At 38.6% G+C, this 17,877-nt stretch overlaps 1 protein-coding gene across 5 annotated transcripts in view; it reads right to left on the bottom strand.

The window, feature by feature from the left end:
• UNC80 (unc-80 homolog, NALCN channel complex subunit) overlaps positions 1–15,148 on the bottom strand; it is a 176,473-nt gene extending 161,325 nt beyond the window's left edge. For 3 of the 5 annotated variants that reach the window (XM_040984422.1, XM_040984425.1, XM_040984424.1), the window contains exons 1-5: positions 14,531–15,148; positions 13,543–13,591; positions 10,567–10,723; positions 9,710–10,011; positions 1,750–1,873 (exon numbers count right to left, since the gene is read on the bottom strand). In XM_040984422.1, coding sequence (XP_040840356.1) covers positions 1,750–1,873; positions 9,710–10,011; positions 10,567–10,723; positions 13,543–13,591; positions 14,531–14,622 — 724 coding nt within the window. In that variant the 5' untranslated portion in view covers positions 14,623–15,148. The remainder of the gene's footprint in view (positions 1–1,749; positions 1,874–9,709; positions 10,012–10,566; positions 10,724–13,542; positions 13,592–14,530) is intronic. The other 2 variants (XM_040984423.1, XM_040984426.1) reach the window with 1 other exon arrangement.
• Between the last annotated feature and the right edge of the window lie 2,729 nt (positions 15,149–17,877).

Below are 17,877 nucleotides of genomic sequence, written 5' to 3'. Positions count from 1 at the left end.
TGCTTGCAACACCAGCGCCCTATTTCAGTGTGTTTTGTCTGAGTCACTATTACTCTTTACTTCTGATCCAGCTCCCTGCTAATGCACCTTGGAAAACAACAGAAAATGATCCAAGTGCTTGGCCCCCATCAAGCAGTGGGAGAGACACAGATGAGTTCCAGCAGATCCTGACTTGAGTTTAGCCCATCCCTGGCTGTTGTGGCTATGTCGGGGAGTGACTCAGAAGATGGAAGATCTCTCTCTCTCTCTCTCCTTCTTCTTCTTGTGTTTATATGTTTCAAATAAATACATTTTTGAAAAAAGTGGTTACCGAGGCCTAGAGGAAGCCAGGAAGCCGATGGGGTTGGATGGGGAGAGGTTGAATAATAGGTACCACAACAGAGGAGGATAAATATGACAGATTATGACATTCCACAGCATTATGTGATGACTAGTCTACAATAAGGTACTTTATTTTCTATTTAAAAAAAAAACTGGAGTGGAGAACCTGGTAAGCGCCAAGTATGAGAAAAAACAAAGAAATGCAAAGGTTAGTTGGCTCGTATGGTTGGTTTGAGCCACATATATGCATTGAAATGTTGTGTTGTACTGTTTAAAACATGTTAATTCTATATTTAATATGTCTAAAATTAAAGTAGAAGAAACTGCTTATATTCTTTTTCTTATCAGAAATTTTAAAACCAGAGTTCCAATCCTCATTCCATATATGAAATCACAAGTAGACTTCATCATAACACCATTATGTATTTAATTCCTTATTATACGAACCTATGAGAGATTGTCATTCCTGAATTCTCAATAAGCATCAATGGTTAATATTTTGTATAAATGTAAATTGTGGGATTTTACTCTACTTTTATTATATATAAAATATTTCATCCTAATTTAAAAATTACGTATTTACCCCCATATTTTAGTAAACTTTTAAAAAATTGAGAGATAGAGGAGAAAATGAGTTTGATGCACTGGTTCATACCACAAATGTTATTCAGTCAGGATTGGCCAGGTTGAAACCAGGATTCTCAAGTAACTTCTTCTGAGAGCAATAAAATAATGCATGATTGTTCAAGAGCCACAATTCCACAATGATGATGAACAGGAAGTAATAATAGATACTGTTTACTGGTACCCTATGTTCAGGTAGTCTTCTAAGTTCTGTGTAATTTTTTAAAGTATTAATTTATCTTTATTTGAAAGAAGGATTTACAGAGGGAAGCAAAGACAGCGAGAGAGAGAGATGAAAAGAAAGAGAGGCAGAGATCCTCCATGCTGTGGTTCACTCCCCAAATTTCTTCAGTGATTAGAGCTGAGTTGATCTGAAGATGGGAGCCAGGAGCTTTTTTGCCTAGATGCAGGGTCCCAAGCATGTGAACCATCCTCCACTGCTATCCCAGACCATAGGCAGGGAGCTAGGATTAGCAGTGGAGTATTCAGGATTTGATTTATGGTGCCTTAGGCAGAAGCTTAGCCTACTAGGCCACGTAAGTATTATTAAGATTACATTGTACGTTACATTTTGTAAACTGAGTCCCAAGTACTTTACATGGCACATCCACTGCCATATAACCCAAAGGTGTGTATTCCTGGCTTATTTTCTCTTTCTGTGAATTATTCTTTTGCTTGGAACACCTAACTAACCCACCAGAGGGATTTGCTTTATGGCTTACTAAGGGAAAATTATTCTGTCACTGTTATTTCTTCATGTGAAGAATCTAGCAATATTCTCCCAATAGACGATAGGACACCAACCTGTAATGATGTTCCTGATGGGCTTCACCAGTGCTGTGAAGCCAGAGACTTCAGGCTGTCTGTGTTCCCACATGGGCTGCCATATAACAAGCCCACTGGCCAGTCGAAAGGTGAGGTCGGATTCCTGGGAGAAAAGAAGATCTATGTCCAATAACTATAGTGTAAGAATTGGTTGAGTGGACCAATCAATACACAGAGTAATATCATTTCCAAGGTTAGTTCCAGTGTGAATTTGTCTGCAAACCTTTATTCATTCATTACTCAGATAATTATTTGTGGAGTAAACCAACAACTGTAAGTTACCACTGCAGTTACTACAGAAAACACAATCATCTGCCTTATGCAAAATGAACAATAAATAATTGTCAAAGATGTAGCTTTGGGCCAAGTATGGAACACATATATTATCATTTGTGTATGCAGTCATTTCAAGAGTCTTGGTATTCTACCAATTGTGGTGACTGTTATCATTGCTCTTATTAGTTACTTAACTGTCCTTGTTTCTACCTTTTAAGGCAACATCCTCAGATGATGGCTCTTTTAAATGTCCATTCTCTAGTTCATCTCTCTCTCTCTTGAATTGTATGGAGTTGAATCCACATTTTGGCTCTTCAGAGTGTGATATTGTAATGTTCTTGACAGCAGGGATGCATCAAGCATCTTTGTTACCATGTAGGCACAATTGCTCTACAGCTGAAGGTTTCTGCCAGTAGCACATTTTTTTTCTTCATATTACATCACTTTCAGAGGTGAGGTGTTTAAAATGCTATGTCTGTTACAGAAACCCAAATATATGGCATTCTGAGATTATCTCTGAGACCACACATCTTTTCAGTTTGGTGTAATGGTAGAAGTAGAAATGTAATTACTAGGTAATGAGGACTTCTGAGACCCAGGAATTCATCATAAGACAGTCTTCTGCAGCCTTGGCATACATATTATCATCATGTAGGGGGGCTTTTAAAACATAGGAGACCCCAGATCTTACTTATCTTACCCAGACCTTGGAGAAATTGGAAAAATAGAAAAAGTGATTCTAGAAATGATGAATGGCTATGGGTGAATCTCATGGAGTCTTCATCTGAAAAGGCTGATAAAATCCCTGAATACATTTGCTCTTTGGTACAGCTAGGGCTAATCTGTCCATCAACAACTAGGCTGGGATCCTGCCCATTCTTACCAGTAGTGCTTAGCTTGGAAAAACCTTTAGGATCCCCTTTGAAAGTATTATGAAAACACGTAAAGCATTTGGTCAAATTCATTCATTTGTGCTACAAATATTTGTCAAGCATCCACTATGTACCACTTTATTCTAGACTCTTGAATACAAAGGACATAAAGCATCCAAAAATTCCTACTCACAGTGCAAAACACAGGAGGTGAATCAAAAAGAGAGATGTGTCTTGCAAGCTGTTGATGTGTGAAGCGAGGTATATTGTGAGATCCTTACTGAAAAGATGACTTTTGAGTAAGTATCAGAATGAAGTGGAGGATCTGCTATGTAGCTATCTCCAGGGGAATATTTCATTAGAAGAGCTCAGCAAATGCAAAGGCCCTCTGTATGCTTAGTGAGTTAAAAAACAGCCAAGAGACTGTGCATCTGGAGTCAAGAGAATGAAGGAAGTTTGGGAAAAAGGTAAGATTGAGGAAGTTATCAAGTGTCAGGTAATATTCATATATTTCCTATTAGGTAATAGTAAGAACTTCAACAAGTATGAAATAAGACAGGAAACCATCACAGGATTTTTAAGTAGTAGATTCACATTGGACTATAGTCTCATTGGAGTATTAAGGATAGATTGAGAAAAGACAAAGTTAGAAGGAGAAAATAGAAAGTTCTTGATATCACTTAGGTGGAAGGTGATTTGGCTAGAGTAGAGGGATAAAAAAGATGTAGATTCAGGTTATATTTTGAGCATATACAGCCTACAGAGTTTGTTAATTAAATGGAAGTAGAACATAAAAAGAATTTTTTTACCACTAATATGATAATCAAAGAGAAGAAAAACTTGGGAGACCTTACCAGCCTCATTTTAGAGACTTGAGTTTGAGACACAAGTTAGATAAATTCAACTTCATATACTAAGTAAGCAGATCTGGGGTTAAAGGAAGAGTAACCCAAATTCCCTTGAAATATTCACGAGTAAATCTGCTTGACGTTGTTCAACAAACAAAGAATTAACACAAAACAAGGCTTATCAGATTTGTCTCTGGAAATACAGAAAGCCAAGCTCCAACTGACTTGATTGAAATGGTTCCTTACTTTACCAACTCAGTCCTTTTCTATTTCTCATAGGAAAACTGATGCAAGAAAAACTCCAGTGAAAGCTATAGCAAGAAACGAACTCTCCTGCATTCAGGTTCTGGCTTTTAACATCTGCTTTCTCTATCAGCACATTTAGCCCTTACTGACAGTTACTGTCAAATATACTCTGTGAGGTTGAATTTTGAATGAAGAGAAATTGAGATCTTCTCATACATTTTCCTTGAGAATCAATTTGTTATTTTTATTTTAAAGATTGTTTATTTGAAAGGGAGAGACAAAAAAAGAAATCTCCTGTCTACTGTGTCATTCCTCAAATGGCTGCAAAGGTCTCCTACGTGAGTTCCAGGGGCTTAAGTGCAAAGGTTTCCTGCGTGGGTGACAGGGGCGTAAGTACTTGGGCAATTCTACAGCTTCCTAAGCATGTTAGTGGGAGTTTGATTTGAAGAGCAACAGCTTGTACCAGCATTGAAGGCTTAGATTTAATCCATCATACCACAGTGCTGGCCCCAACATGTAACTGTTGATTATTTGAGCATATTTTACTTTTCCAAAATAACACCAACTAAATTAACCACTCTTCAAACCTGAAATATCTGTGGTCTACATTTATTTTATTATGTTCTGCAAGATTCTTTAAGTAGATTGAATACGTGAACTCTGAGACTGAACCTAATCTTCTTCCAGGCATGTCATTGGAAGGGATTTAAGGGGACACTCTATGCGATATATAAGCACGTGACCAGAAGAGGAAGAGTTGGAGAAGATCCTGTCATTCAAACAGACGTGCAACAAGTGAGCTAGAAAACCCCAAGGATGTAACACCGACAGAATCAGAATCTTCATATTTCAGATCATTGGCCACCTATTTCCCAGATATTGTGAAATAATTCTGAGGTTTTCTTAAATGATATTAAATTAAACAACTATTATTTTAGATTCCATTTAAAAGCTGCTTTTCCTGTATTTTCCTTGAAAGCATGAGTTTAGGCATTCCATTTTGTTTCCTATTTTTTTCCCCAATAATATCTAACAGTTGCTGACATTCAGTAAGTAATAGTTGGAGGAATAATTGATCAAATTGTACCAACTGTACCAATTGTACTGACACTATATTTAAGGAGATTTCTTAATTCAACAAACATTCAACATTTTGTATGGATGAAACTATTTTGGCCTAAGATTTGTAATAGATTTCATAAGACATACAGATTATTATTTTTATTTAAAATACTTGAGAAAATTATAAATTAAAAGCAGCATAGAAACATGCACCTAATAAGACAGCATCAGAGGATACATTGCTTGTATATGATTTCCTAACAAACTAATTATAACTCATTCAATAAATATTAATTAGGTAACTGCTACTTATAGACAAAATGTTAGCTGTCATAAATTCAACAGAATCTAATGAGGGAGATAGACAAACAAAGAAATGATAATAAGCAAACCAGCACAGCAAAGAAGATGAACCTACAATGTTGCGGAAACAATGGAGGAAGGGTAATGAATGAGCATAAGTTTTCCAGGAAAAGTGCGGTGTATGACAGCATTCTAGGCAGCATGACCAGCATGAGTAAACACCTTTTAGAAAACAGATTGTGCTCTTGGGAAGACTCTAAGTACATAAGCTCAAAGTCAGGAGACATAGATGGTGTGGTATATCAAGCTAAGAGAACTCAAAAAATTATTTTCAACATTTTGATAACATCAGATGTTTGATAACATCACACTGTGGGTAGATCACTTTGGTGTTGATGTTGGCTTTTATCAGATAGTCTAATTTGGAGATAGAGAGTGACCCAACCAAGAGACCCAAGCGAGAGATAAGGAAACATTGGGGGAAGGTGGCAAAAAAAAAAGGTAAAGTGTGATGAATTTGACAATATTTAGGATACATAATTGGTAGTTTTTTGTGATTAGTGATACATGGAAGTAAATATTTGATGTGATCAAATGCAGTCTGTGCGGATGATATAAAATATAGAATGTAGGGACAAGGGCTCACTTCAGGATACCTTCAAAATGTTTATGCATCATCAACTTGTAAGGGTTAGTTGCTGATAATGTAAAGGCTGAAAGAGGATTCTGGGTCAGAGATACAGGATTAGTTTACCTCAGTCTGTAGGATGTAAATGGCAAGTGAAATAAGAGCTTTTGGAAACCCCTTGGTTAAGTGGAGCACAAAGATGAGCTCTCAGAAGAGGGAGCAGAAATCATAAGGATTGCAAGAAAAAGTAGAATTCACTGTGAACAAAATAGAATGCCTAAAGGAAAATGCCTGGTGGCATTTTCAGAAACAGCTGGTATTTCATGAAAAGAGAAAAGTAAAGCTTGTGATAGACAATGGAGAGAATATTCATGTTTTTATAGAAAAAAATACAACACAGAAATTTAAGAAGTTGCCATTTTGTAGATAAGGTGAAATCTATTTGTCTCCCTTTGGTTTTTTACATGCTGAATCACTATGTCCTTGAATCTGTTTCTTCTTGGGTAAAATAGAGACTCCTGTCCCCTCGGAAGGTTGTAAGTGCTAGAATTGATAAATGAAAATGATCTGTTACGTAGTCGGCACAAACTGAAGCAATCATTTGAGGCCGCAGAGTAATCAGGAGGCGAGAATGGGGACACATGTGCTCAAGCCTTGACTGAGTTCTTACAGTGCTTTGTCCTATAAAATCTACCTGCATTCAGGCAGCAGGAGGTAATATCCAGAAAATGATCAACAAGTGGAGCCGTGCACTAAAATTAGAGACCAAGACTTTATAGAAACAATGGTTTGGATGATTATGTGACTTTTTCAGCAGTATGTGTATCTCTTGGTGGGAGGAGTAAATTTTTTGTTTTCATTTGGAGTTGGAATTCTGAGGGCAAAAGCAAAGAAAATGTAAAGGCAAGAAAGGACTTTAACAGCATTGGTAATGGGAAACACAAGGATTTAGAAGGACAGGAGAGAAGTAAGCTCTTATAGAGCCTGATAACCAGAAAGAAAATGAAATATCTCAGTCAGAGCCTGTTCCTTTCCACCCACCTGCAGACACCTGACTCCTGGTTATCTAGGATAATCAGAACTCCGTAGTAGAAGAAGTAATACTGGAACATGGTGGGTAGATTCCAGATGCACTACTAAACATCTAACAATGCGTGAGATAGTGACTCCCAATAAAGGATTATCTCCACAAATAGCAACAATATCAAGGCTGAAAACCCCTGAAATAGACAAATTGTATGTATGTTCCCCAGCAACATCAAAGAGAGTAAACACTTCTAGCAAACAGAAAAGATCCTGTAGGAGAATTTATTGACTCAGTGCTTTTTACTCTATAGTATCTAGCACAAGAAGTCCCTCAGATCAGTAAAAAAAAGGAAAAAACAATAATGACAATAGCAGCATAACTAAAAATAATCGTTCACTATGTACCAATCTTGTGGAGCGTTTTACGTGAATTGCTTTGCTCCTTTGTAAGCATTTTGAGAAAAAGTTTTGAGTCAGCTTTCCATATAGTTTGTGAAATCTCTTTTGAACAAGGCTCTTACTCTATTTCTCTTAACAATAAATAATACCAGTAGCAATGCAATGTCAATGTTGTAAAAACCAATTTTTGTTCATGTCTTTACCCATTAGATTGGGTACTATAAGTGTTCAATTAATACAATGGCTCAGAAATTTCTTCATTCAATTTATACACAAGGAAATTGAGGCTTACATATACTAATTGCTGAGTTTCATGTAATAAGCAGACACTGGATTCAAATGTGAGCGTATCTGTTTTCAAAACCTCAACTCTCAGCCATCTAATCCATGAAGTTAGTTTGGACACATTTTTCCAATCTAAGTGATATTTATCATAAAGACAACTGTATGGGCTATTTTGTCCCCTTCCTGCCTTTGTCATGTTAAGAACTATATATACCTACATACAATAGCTGCTTTTAGCATCTGGATCACCTCCTGGTAATGTGGTTTTAATCAGTGAGTAAGTCATAAAAGAGTTATTGAGAATCTCATGACAGTATACGCCAGGCACTTATTCAGAAGCTAGTTGTGATCTGGACAGGCAGATCCCTTCACTCAGTGATCTCCTTTCTAGTATAGTTATGGGCAATAAACAGACAGAGAAACACTCTGAACAGCTCCAGGTATCAGCAAGTGCTAAGGACAAGGAAGCAGGACAATGTGCTAGTTACACTGGAGTAATTGGGAAGAACTTTCTTCAAACAGACTTGAAATGGAAGGAGAGGCTGGTGTACGGACCTAAGAATAGGATTGAGCTTATCAAGTTTGAGGTTGAGCCTCCGGTAAGCCATAAGATTGATGAACAGCAAGAGCAGAGGAAGACAGAGGGAGATGAGGCTTAAAGAGAAGGTATGAGTACTGGTGGATGGAAGTCTCTGTTAAAATGATAATTTCCCCACATACGCACATATTTTAAATGGGTTGTGTAAACACACACACACACACGTAAACTTTTTAAAATAGAAAGTTAAAACTTTTGAAGCAGTAATTTAAGTTTTTTTTTTAAGCACTAAAAAATTTTAGCATTTTTGATGTTTAATCTGGCTAGGACTTGTGTTGCATTGTGAGAATATTTGGGCAGTTATAGATATATCCCTTCCAGCAACAAGAGAGTCAATAGCAAGTGAGATTTTTAGGAAAATAAAAACTAAAAAGAGTGAAAAGACTCACTGGTGTGTTGCCCTCATAATGATTGTTAGTGACCACAGCCTTCTTCATACACTGGTAACTTGAATATGTACTCAGCAGGTTACAGTAGTCTATGGAAATACAGCTGAACCTAGTAATTCCTTCCTCTCCCTTGCATTCACGTTCGGTAAGAAATAGTTTTTGTGTTTTTCCAAGTGTTGGAGCTTTGCTGTGTCTTCACATGTACTCACCCTGTGTTAGAGATGTTCACGATTTTACCCAAGTGAGGATAAAGAGGTTGAGTAATTTCAGCAGCGTCACAGAATAAGAACTAGTTGGTACAGTGATTTCAAATTATATTGTCTCTTCCAGGTCCAAGATGGATATAATTGCATGTTAAAACAATTCACTTCATATGATCATATTTTGTATTTTACTCATTTAATATATTTTCCAAGAAATTCATCGGCTAATGCTCAACTATTAAAAATTCATATAACAAAAATTAAAGACATTCGCTGCAAACCTTATATTACAAATAGAGGTAGTTACAAACTGCTGTTAGAAGACAGAGGAGATAGTGGTCAGTATAGAGAGTTTATAGAAAAGATGCATGAAAGCGATGGCATTGATGTGGGAGTCTGAAGGACCCTGAGAGAAACAGAGGCGGAAAAGATGGGCAGAGCAAACAGGAAAGGTTTCAGGGACTTGCTAATATGGCCACTGGACAAAATCATAAGGTAACTAGTAGTGACAGACAGCTACTAAATCAAGAAAGGAGTTTAAGCTCTACCCCATACCTGACCTTATTTGCCAGGTTTAAAATCTGGGGTATTTTCTTGAGGCACTATAGTTTTCAAAGTGAGTAAAGGATATGTGGATATTTGTGTTTTTGAAGTTATTTTCAGTAGGTTCATATAGAGAGAACACTCTCCACAACTTGTTTTGCTATAAGTACAAGCAAGAAGAACCAAACACAGAAATAACATCTGAATTTCTCCTTCATCCCACTCCTATCCCATCCTGGTCCTAAACTATCTTTCTCTTACCTTGATCCTGTGTACAAGTGGAGCAAACAGGAACACGAAGAGCTCCACTGTGGCCATGGAGTTCTGGAAGATCTTCCTTCGGCTAGCCTCTTCTTCGTCATTGGAGCTGCTCTGACAAGGCTGCACTGGAGATCCCTGATTTTCAACTTGGTGAATAAAAGCGCTGCTGCTGCCACCCCAGCTGGAGCCTTGGTCTGTGCCACTGAAGCGCTCACTGTTGCAGTCCTGGGGGGCCTCCAAGAGCATCCAGTGGAGAGTGTGAAGGAGTTTGGTCTCAGCAACACCCAGCTTATCCTGGTGGCCTGCATGGAAGACCACGCAACTAAGTTAAAAAAGAAAAACCAGTCTGGAAGCAAAGCAATGGATGTAAACTCAGGGTCTGAGAAAATCCTGCTTTGCTTTCTCAGGAGACAACACTATCAAAAGACAGAAAATCATTCTTCAAGTCAAATTAATGGAAAAAATCTGTCCTTATGAAAATGTGTAAATGCCCCACACAGAGTACTACTAACTTGGGGAAATGTCTGATGAGACTAGACTGCATTCACAAGAGTGACTGCTTTAAGAATTGAGAAGGCAAAGAAGAGCACCCTGGCTACAACTCATCTTAGATGGGGGAGAGTCTTTAGCCTGCCTGTAATATTTTAATGTTTATGGAGAAAATATTTTACATATTGCTTGTGAAGTTGAAAACAGAAGTTCCTTCTCCATCATTGATAAATTGGAAACAATGGTAGTACCTATGTGTGAGAATTCAATGTGAAAATATATACAATCACTGGATCATGATTCAACATCTATTATTACGAGTGTTGAACATAGAGTATGCAGTAAACAAATAATGCAGGAGCACCAACCTAGCTTGTTCCTGTTTGAAAGCAGGGTAGCAGTGCAGTGGAGGACGTGAGGCAAAGCGGCTTGCACCAGCTCCCATCTGGAGATGCTCTGGATGGCTTCAGAAAGGGCTGGAGAGAGGCCGTGCAGCTTGTTTTCCACCAGCACTCGTTCAAAGGACTGTATTTTATAAAAGCAGGTAAAATAAGGAAATTATGATTGTTGAAAAATGGAGATATTACACACAATGGAAGAAGCAATTTACAGAATCTGGCTTGTGGTGCACTCACATTGCGTGTCATGCATGTGCTGACCTAAAATAATAATAATCAATAATAATTTCCTAGTATCTACTCACGTTTAGGCTTCTGATCTAGATTTAATTAGTCAAGCAATTTATTTCTGTGAAAAAAACAACCCTTTCTCTAACAAAGTATATAGTGCTTAATGAGATTTTTGGAAGTAATTTTTTAAAAGCAAATGTAATTAATGAAATGTTGCTGAGTCATCCAGAGGTGCCCCCACAATTTCAGACCAAAATGAAATGCCTTCACAAAAGTGTCCTGAAGGACAGAATGTATGGCAATCTGTTCAGCAGTGTTAACCAAAATGCAATTCTTTAAAGAAGTCTGGTTTTAGGGCCAGTGTGGTGGCATAGTGAGCTAAATCTCTTCCTGCAGTGCTGACTTTCCCATTTGGGCACCAGTTAGTGTTCTGGCGGCTCCACTTCTGATCCAGCTTCCTGTTTATGGTCTGGGAGAGCAGAGGAGGAGGGCCAAGTCCTTGTGCCTCTGTTCTCATGTATTAAACCCAGAAGAAGCTCCTAGTCCCAGGATTCAAATCAGTCCAGCTCTGGCTGTTAAGACCATTAATTTGGGGAGTGTACCAGCAGATGGAAGAGTGCTCTATCTCTGCCCTCTCTCTGTTGACTCTTTCAAGTAAAACAAATAAATATTTTTAATAAATAAATATTTAAAAAATAAATCTAGTTTTAAGGCCTCTGTTTAATTTCATGTCCTAGAAATGAACCGGCACAGGATAAGTTTGCCTAATATCTGGAACCACAAGACAATACATTGGTTGGATAAAGACAGGCAGGGAAGAGCAAAATCTATCTTTGCTCTCCTTATTACTAAAATTTCCTTTCTAGGGATACTTTCGGAGAGTAAACTCAAACAAAAAAATATATCAGGATGAAGCTACTCCATTTCATTTCTCTGAGGATGAGTACATTCACTATAAGGTAAAGAAGAAAGTGCAGTTACATAATATTAAAATTTATTTTTTAAAAAAAATCTGAATTTTAAAGATATAATCAATACTGAATGCCCGAAAGAGTCAGAACAACATTAATTGTCCTGCAAGTGTCTGACTGGGTTATTGGAGAAAAAGAAATGACTTTCTACAGAGATTTCTCCAAAGAAAACTACATACTTGTCAACTCAGAAGAACGAAGAGAAGCATTTTCATACTGGAAGACTGTCGTTTTGGAGATTCACACAGTCATGGAGGGGTGCTTTTGTTTTAAGAAACTGAATAAAGACTGTTAGATGTGCTGAAGAACCAGCTACAACTGCTCTTACATCCTTCAGTCCTCGGGAATCTGAGTAGCCATTAAGTCCATCAATCATGTGTATGTTAGACTGCGAAAAATTATGAGGCATTTACAGTTTAATCAATACTTATACCAATTTTATCATCTCAGGGAATCTTGATGGTTAATGTCATTTTCTTCTTAAATATTACTAACATAAAATTTTATAACTCTTAACCCCTATAAATGTTTTCTGTGTTGACAGCTTTATATATTTACAAAAATAACTAGGTATTTGATGCTTGCGATCACATTAGAAATGTCAGACACTTGTTTGCCAAGAAGACAGAAAAGTCAGAATTGTTTTAAGGTAGTGCAACTGTCAGCATGAGATTCATGGATGTCAAGAGTCAAATTAATGAGCTGAGTATGAAAACAAATTCCATTGAGAAGTTCCTATAACAAAGTTGTAAAAATATTTCTGTGAAAACTTTGAAGGAAAGGAGACCCCCTTCCTCAAAAAAAAAAAAAAACCACAACTTTTTACTTAAGTGTGTGTGTTTTACTTTATGGCTCCAACATATTTCTGAGCTCTTGTGTAACATTTGATGCTATTCACAATGTAATATATACAATGTAAGGAAACTATGTAAGATTCAAATACTGATGACGGGCGTGAAAGACCAATTTCTCTTTTGCTTCAAAATTTCCTATCATATTTATTTTCCCATTTTAGAAATTATAGATATGGGATTCCCTTGGAATCTCAGAATAAACACATTTTATTTTATATAAATACAAGCAGCGTTACTTTCATATTCATTTTACGCAGTACATTTCAGTCCTGGCTAACAAATGCAGAGCTTAACAGTACAATGTTGTTTTGTCCAAGTAGTTAGTAGACATTGGTCGTATGAATATCCACTATGCAACTATAATAGTCTCGGTTTGCTCATTACCGATTTGATTGCACACTAGCCCTCAGAAATCACTCATCCTTGGTTTTGCTGCCTCTCTCTGCTCTCTTCCAAGATTCAATCCCTCCCACACCTACTCTCTACGGAGTGCTCATATCCTGGCATGCATTGTTTGCTCTGCTCTTCCCTCCTGCCACTAACCCTCTCCCCCTCCCCCTCTTTCCTTCTGGCTTTGTCCAAGGGTCACATTGGTAGGTGAGCTATGAAATAAAGCTCTCACTCCAGTGCTCTCCAATTTTCTAATTTTTGTCCATTGCTCTTACCACCATCTGTCTAGCGCCCTGGTCTCACTAGTCTCTACATACAATTTTGGTTTTATCGTTGCTCTATTCCATCTTTCAGAATTACGTCTGGCACACATAGTAGATGCTCAATAATACTTCCCAAGTGAATTCATATATACAGATCATACAATTTAATGTCTTTCTTTGGTTCGGAACTGCTACACACAATGTGGAAAGAATCATGAAATGGTGAAAATCACATACCACACAAGACGCTTCATATTGTTTCCCCAGTTTAGGCCTCAAAAATGCACTGAAAAAATTAAGAAAATTTTTATAAATATATTACAATTATTATTAAAACATCCTTATGATTTTTTTTGTGGATGAATCCTGGTGCTATGAAACTCAAATTCCACGTTTCTCTACAGCATATCAGTGAGTTGATGTTGAGCAGCTGACGACATTTCTTTTCCTAGTAACACACGCTAAAAAGATGTGCATCTCTACAGTTTTGTCTACCCACTTCTTTTCTGCAGGATTGTACTTAATCAGATTCTAAATCTCCAACGGTCAGAAGTGGCGCATTACTCATATGTACAGTTGTATTAAGATCTGAAAAATGAGCACAGTTTATGGGTCGTGCTTTTCAGAATCTAGTTCCATATCTAATAAATCTGTAGAATACTACTAATAAAGGAAACCTTATGTCTTGTTTATCGGAATAGATTTCATGCCTTTTCAAGGGGAAATAAATGTCTTGCTTGAAATCAGTCTCCCTGGGCGCTTTAACCAGGAAGATTACGCTGGCTGAACGCGAGCAAAAATGGTTAACAAGTGGGCACAGCAAATATTCTCCAAACAGAAGCTGGAAAAACAACAGGTCACTGGGCTGAATTTACAGCAGGAGATGGAGGGGGAATTGGACGCTGGAGCACAACCAGTCATAATTATCTTCCCTAGCTCCCCGCCCCCCCCCTTCCCAGGCTCTCTGCCCTCCCACCCCCTAAATAATGTATATATTTATTCAACAACTGCCAATCTGCTTGTCGTCAAACTTCACGGAAATATTTTTTTTTTTCTTAATGCGTGTTTTTAAGCAGGTGTAGAGGGGTTGCTGTCCAGCCCCAGAGAGGTTGCTGCAGGCTGTGGCGCGGCCTCAGCAGCGGCGTTGGTGGCGGCGACAACCCGGGCGGCCCCAGGAGCGCCCACAGCCCAGGGCGGCCCGCGGCGCGCCCTCTGCGCCCCTCACCTGGTTTGCCGCCACAGGAAGGTCTGGATGGGCAGGGGGATGCCGCGGCCGCTGTCTTGCTCCTGGCCCTCGGAGCTCTTCCTCTTCACCATGATGGTGGCTCCTGGGAGTTCTACTGCAGGACCCGGCGCTGGCTCCTGGCTAGCCGCCGCCACCACCGCCGCCGCCTCCTCCTCCCGCTGCTCCCCCCAACTCTCATCCCCTCCTTCCTGGAGGCAGAGCCGGCTCTCTCCGCCCTGATCCCCCGTCTCTCTCCCCTGCCCCCACTTCTCCCCGCGCGTGGAACATGGCTGCGGGAGGAGGGGAGGGCTGGCGGAGCCGCGGAGCGGGGAGGGGGGAGCTCGGAGGAGCTGTCCGCCTCGCCGCCCCCGCGCCCGCTCCTTGCTTTCAGCACCTCCCACTGTGGACAGCAGCCCGCGCCGACGGCGCAGCGGGAGAGGCGAGTCGCGGGCAGGTGCAGCAGCAAGGGAATGACCCAGAGTTCAGGCTCCGCATGGCACGCGCGCCGGTCCCCTGTGTGGCCTCTTCAGCCTCCGGACGACTTCTCCCTCCCCTCCCCCAGGCCGAGCTGCACCCCAGGAGTGTCCTTAGCACTGCTTCCCAATCTCAGCCTCTGAAAGCCCTCACAGCCTGGGGAGGAGGAGCTCTGGGGAAGTCTAGATTAGTCACTGACCCTGGTATCATTGCCACCTATAGCAAGGAGGTCAGGGATCCGTCCACGGGCGTTAGTGAGAAACTGAAAGCATAAAAATAATCACAAGAGTAAACAGGGAAAGAAGGCAAGTTTCCTAAGTGAGAGGAAGAAGTTTTAAAGTTTTCCGATGGGAGAATTTATTTTTAGGTGGTAACTCCAGGAAACTAACCTTGCATGTTTTACCAAAGTAGGCTTGCAAATTTCCCAGACTAACCAGTTGTGGTTTCGGTTAATTACAAAGTGAATAAAATAATAGATTATGTTTTGCCAATGCTGTGAGGAAATGTAGTTTATTACTATCTTTATTGGCGTTTTGGTGATCCCTTTCAGCTTATTTTCCTTCTATTGTATTGGTCAAATGCCTGCGTAGTTTATGGCTAGGTTATTGCTAGATGCAGTAAGACAAACGAAGAGTGGGATGGGGTGGGGTGAAACCATCTGGATAGAGAATGATTGCTACGGATGCAACTACTTACAAAACAAATGGACAAATAATACAGTCATACACCTTTTTAAAATCGTGATGTTTACATAACCTATTCAATGAGTAACCACAGCCTGGGTCTGATATGATCAGATAGAAATATTTCCTGTATCAGTAAAAATATGTACTTCCATATGCAAAACAGAGGACTATATTGGTATTTTTAGCCATAAAACTGAATGGGCTGTTTATTATCTTTTAAGAATATATTTATTTATTTATTTTTATTGGAAAGGCAGATTTATAGAGAGAAGGAAAGATTGAGATAAAGACCTTCCATTTGCTGGTTCCCTCCCCAAGTGGCTACAATGGCTAGTGCTGGGCTGATCTGCAGCCAGGAGTCAGGAGCTGCTTCCAGGTCTCCCACTTGGAATCAGGGTCTCAAAGATTTGGGCCATCCTCTGCTGATTTTTCAGGCCACAAGCAAGGAGCTTGATGGAAAATAGAGTATCCAGGGCACAAACTAGCACCCAAATGGGATCTAAGTGTTTGCAAAGGGAAGATTAGCCAACTGAACCACCACACTGGGCCCCTGAAATTGGTTTTTAATATGGATCTTGAAACAAAGCTAGATAGATTCTATATATAATCTACCAGATTAATGTTTTTGAGGGCATTTATAATCATTTTTTTTATTTATTTCAACTCACAATATTGAAGGAGGACTACACATGTGAATAAAGCTATGGTAGATTTAGTCATGAAAAAGGACAAAGCAGAAGCCATGAACATTAATCAAAGGAACAAAGACTTGGTACGGCAAGCCAAAAATTTGGATAGGAAGATTTTCAGCAGAGACATAATTATTTCATTTCCTTTACTTGTGATTGATGTGACCCAAAGATAGTAGCAGTTTGTAAAAAGCTGTAGATAGGAATCTCACTGACGAGATGAGAGAGATTCAAAGAGACATTGAACCAAGATCAAAATAGCAGGCTTCAGATGAAGGTGTGTGTGAGAATTATATTATAGAGAGAATTATTAGGTTTGGTGATCAAGTGAACACGAGGAAAAAAAAAATAGAACAGTGACTACTGGGTAAAATCTTGGGCCAGATAAGCTTGGTTATAGTACTATCATTTACTCAATTTGTTGGTCTGAAAAAGTGAAAAACTTTGTGTCAAATTTTCCAAATAATAGGATCTTTCCCATCGAGATGTGAGGATTAAATATCAATGCTTGTAAAAACTTAAAGGCCTTGATTTATACTAGTTCTCCAAATAACATCAACTAAAGTTTCAAGTTCTCAATTTAAGACTAAGTATGTGGTGATGTTATTTGAAGAAAGAATCAATTGGACAGGGAGAATTACAGTTTTTGTTTTCTGTGCATGTTGGAGTATTGATGAATTTTCTTTGAGTTTCTATTGGCAAACCCTATGAATACAATTAAAAGACAGCTTGAAATATGTGTATGGAATCCAAATGAGTTACTTATGTGAAATATATTAATTTTGTGCTTAATACTGTATAAAAATTTTGAACAGTGAGAAAAAATAGAACAGGCACATATGGAAAGAGAAAGGAAAGGACCCATTTCATCAAGGTAGGGGATCTGTGCTTGAGTCTGTTGGAACAAAACATTGCTGTGAAGATATCACAGAATATGATAGGTAAAACTGTAGAATAGACAGAATTTTCAAATGATCCTGAAGCTTCCCATCCTATGGTAAACACACACACACACACAAACCTACCATGTATTCATCAAATACAAAACTAGATTTATCATGGAATGATTTATATAAACCTTGATGTTTTAAAAATATTACTAATAACCTTTATATTTTGTAGCAATGTTAAATTTATATAAATATTGAGCAGACATTTCTCATATCTTCTCTCCTATATCTCTTTTGATCCAAACTGTAGGTTCTACTATTCATGTTTTGCAATGATGTAGTCCCTTTTATTTACTGATGAGCTAATATTGATACACTACCACTAACATGAAACCTATAGTTTTCATCAGATTCTACTGCTTGTGCTATACAGATCTATGTTTTCCAAATCATATCATTTATCTATCACTACCATAACAAAAAAAAAATAGTTTCACTGTCCTAAAAATCCCCCTTGCTCCATCTGTTCATTCGTCCCCCATCTCATTCTTTGCCTCTGGCAACTACTCATGTAGCTTCAAAGTTTTGCCTTTTCCAGAAAATCACAC

This window comes from Ochotona curzoniae, unplaced genomic scaffold, assembly GCF_017591425.1.
Source record: "Ochotona curzoniae isolate NIBS_2020 unplaced genomic scaffold, NIBS_Ocur_1.0 contig_4148, whole genome shotgun sequence".
Lineage (NCBI taxonomy): Eukaryota > Metazoa > Chordata > Mammalia > Lagomorpha > Ochotonidae > Ochotona > Ochotona curzoniae.
Note: the sequence above shows the minus strand (reverse complement) of the source record. Positions and strands in the feature narration are given on the sequence as shown.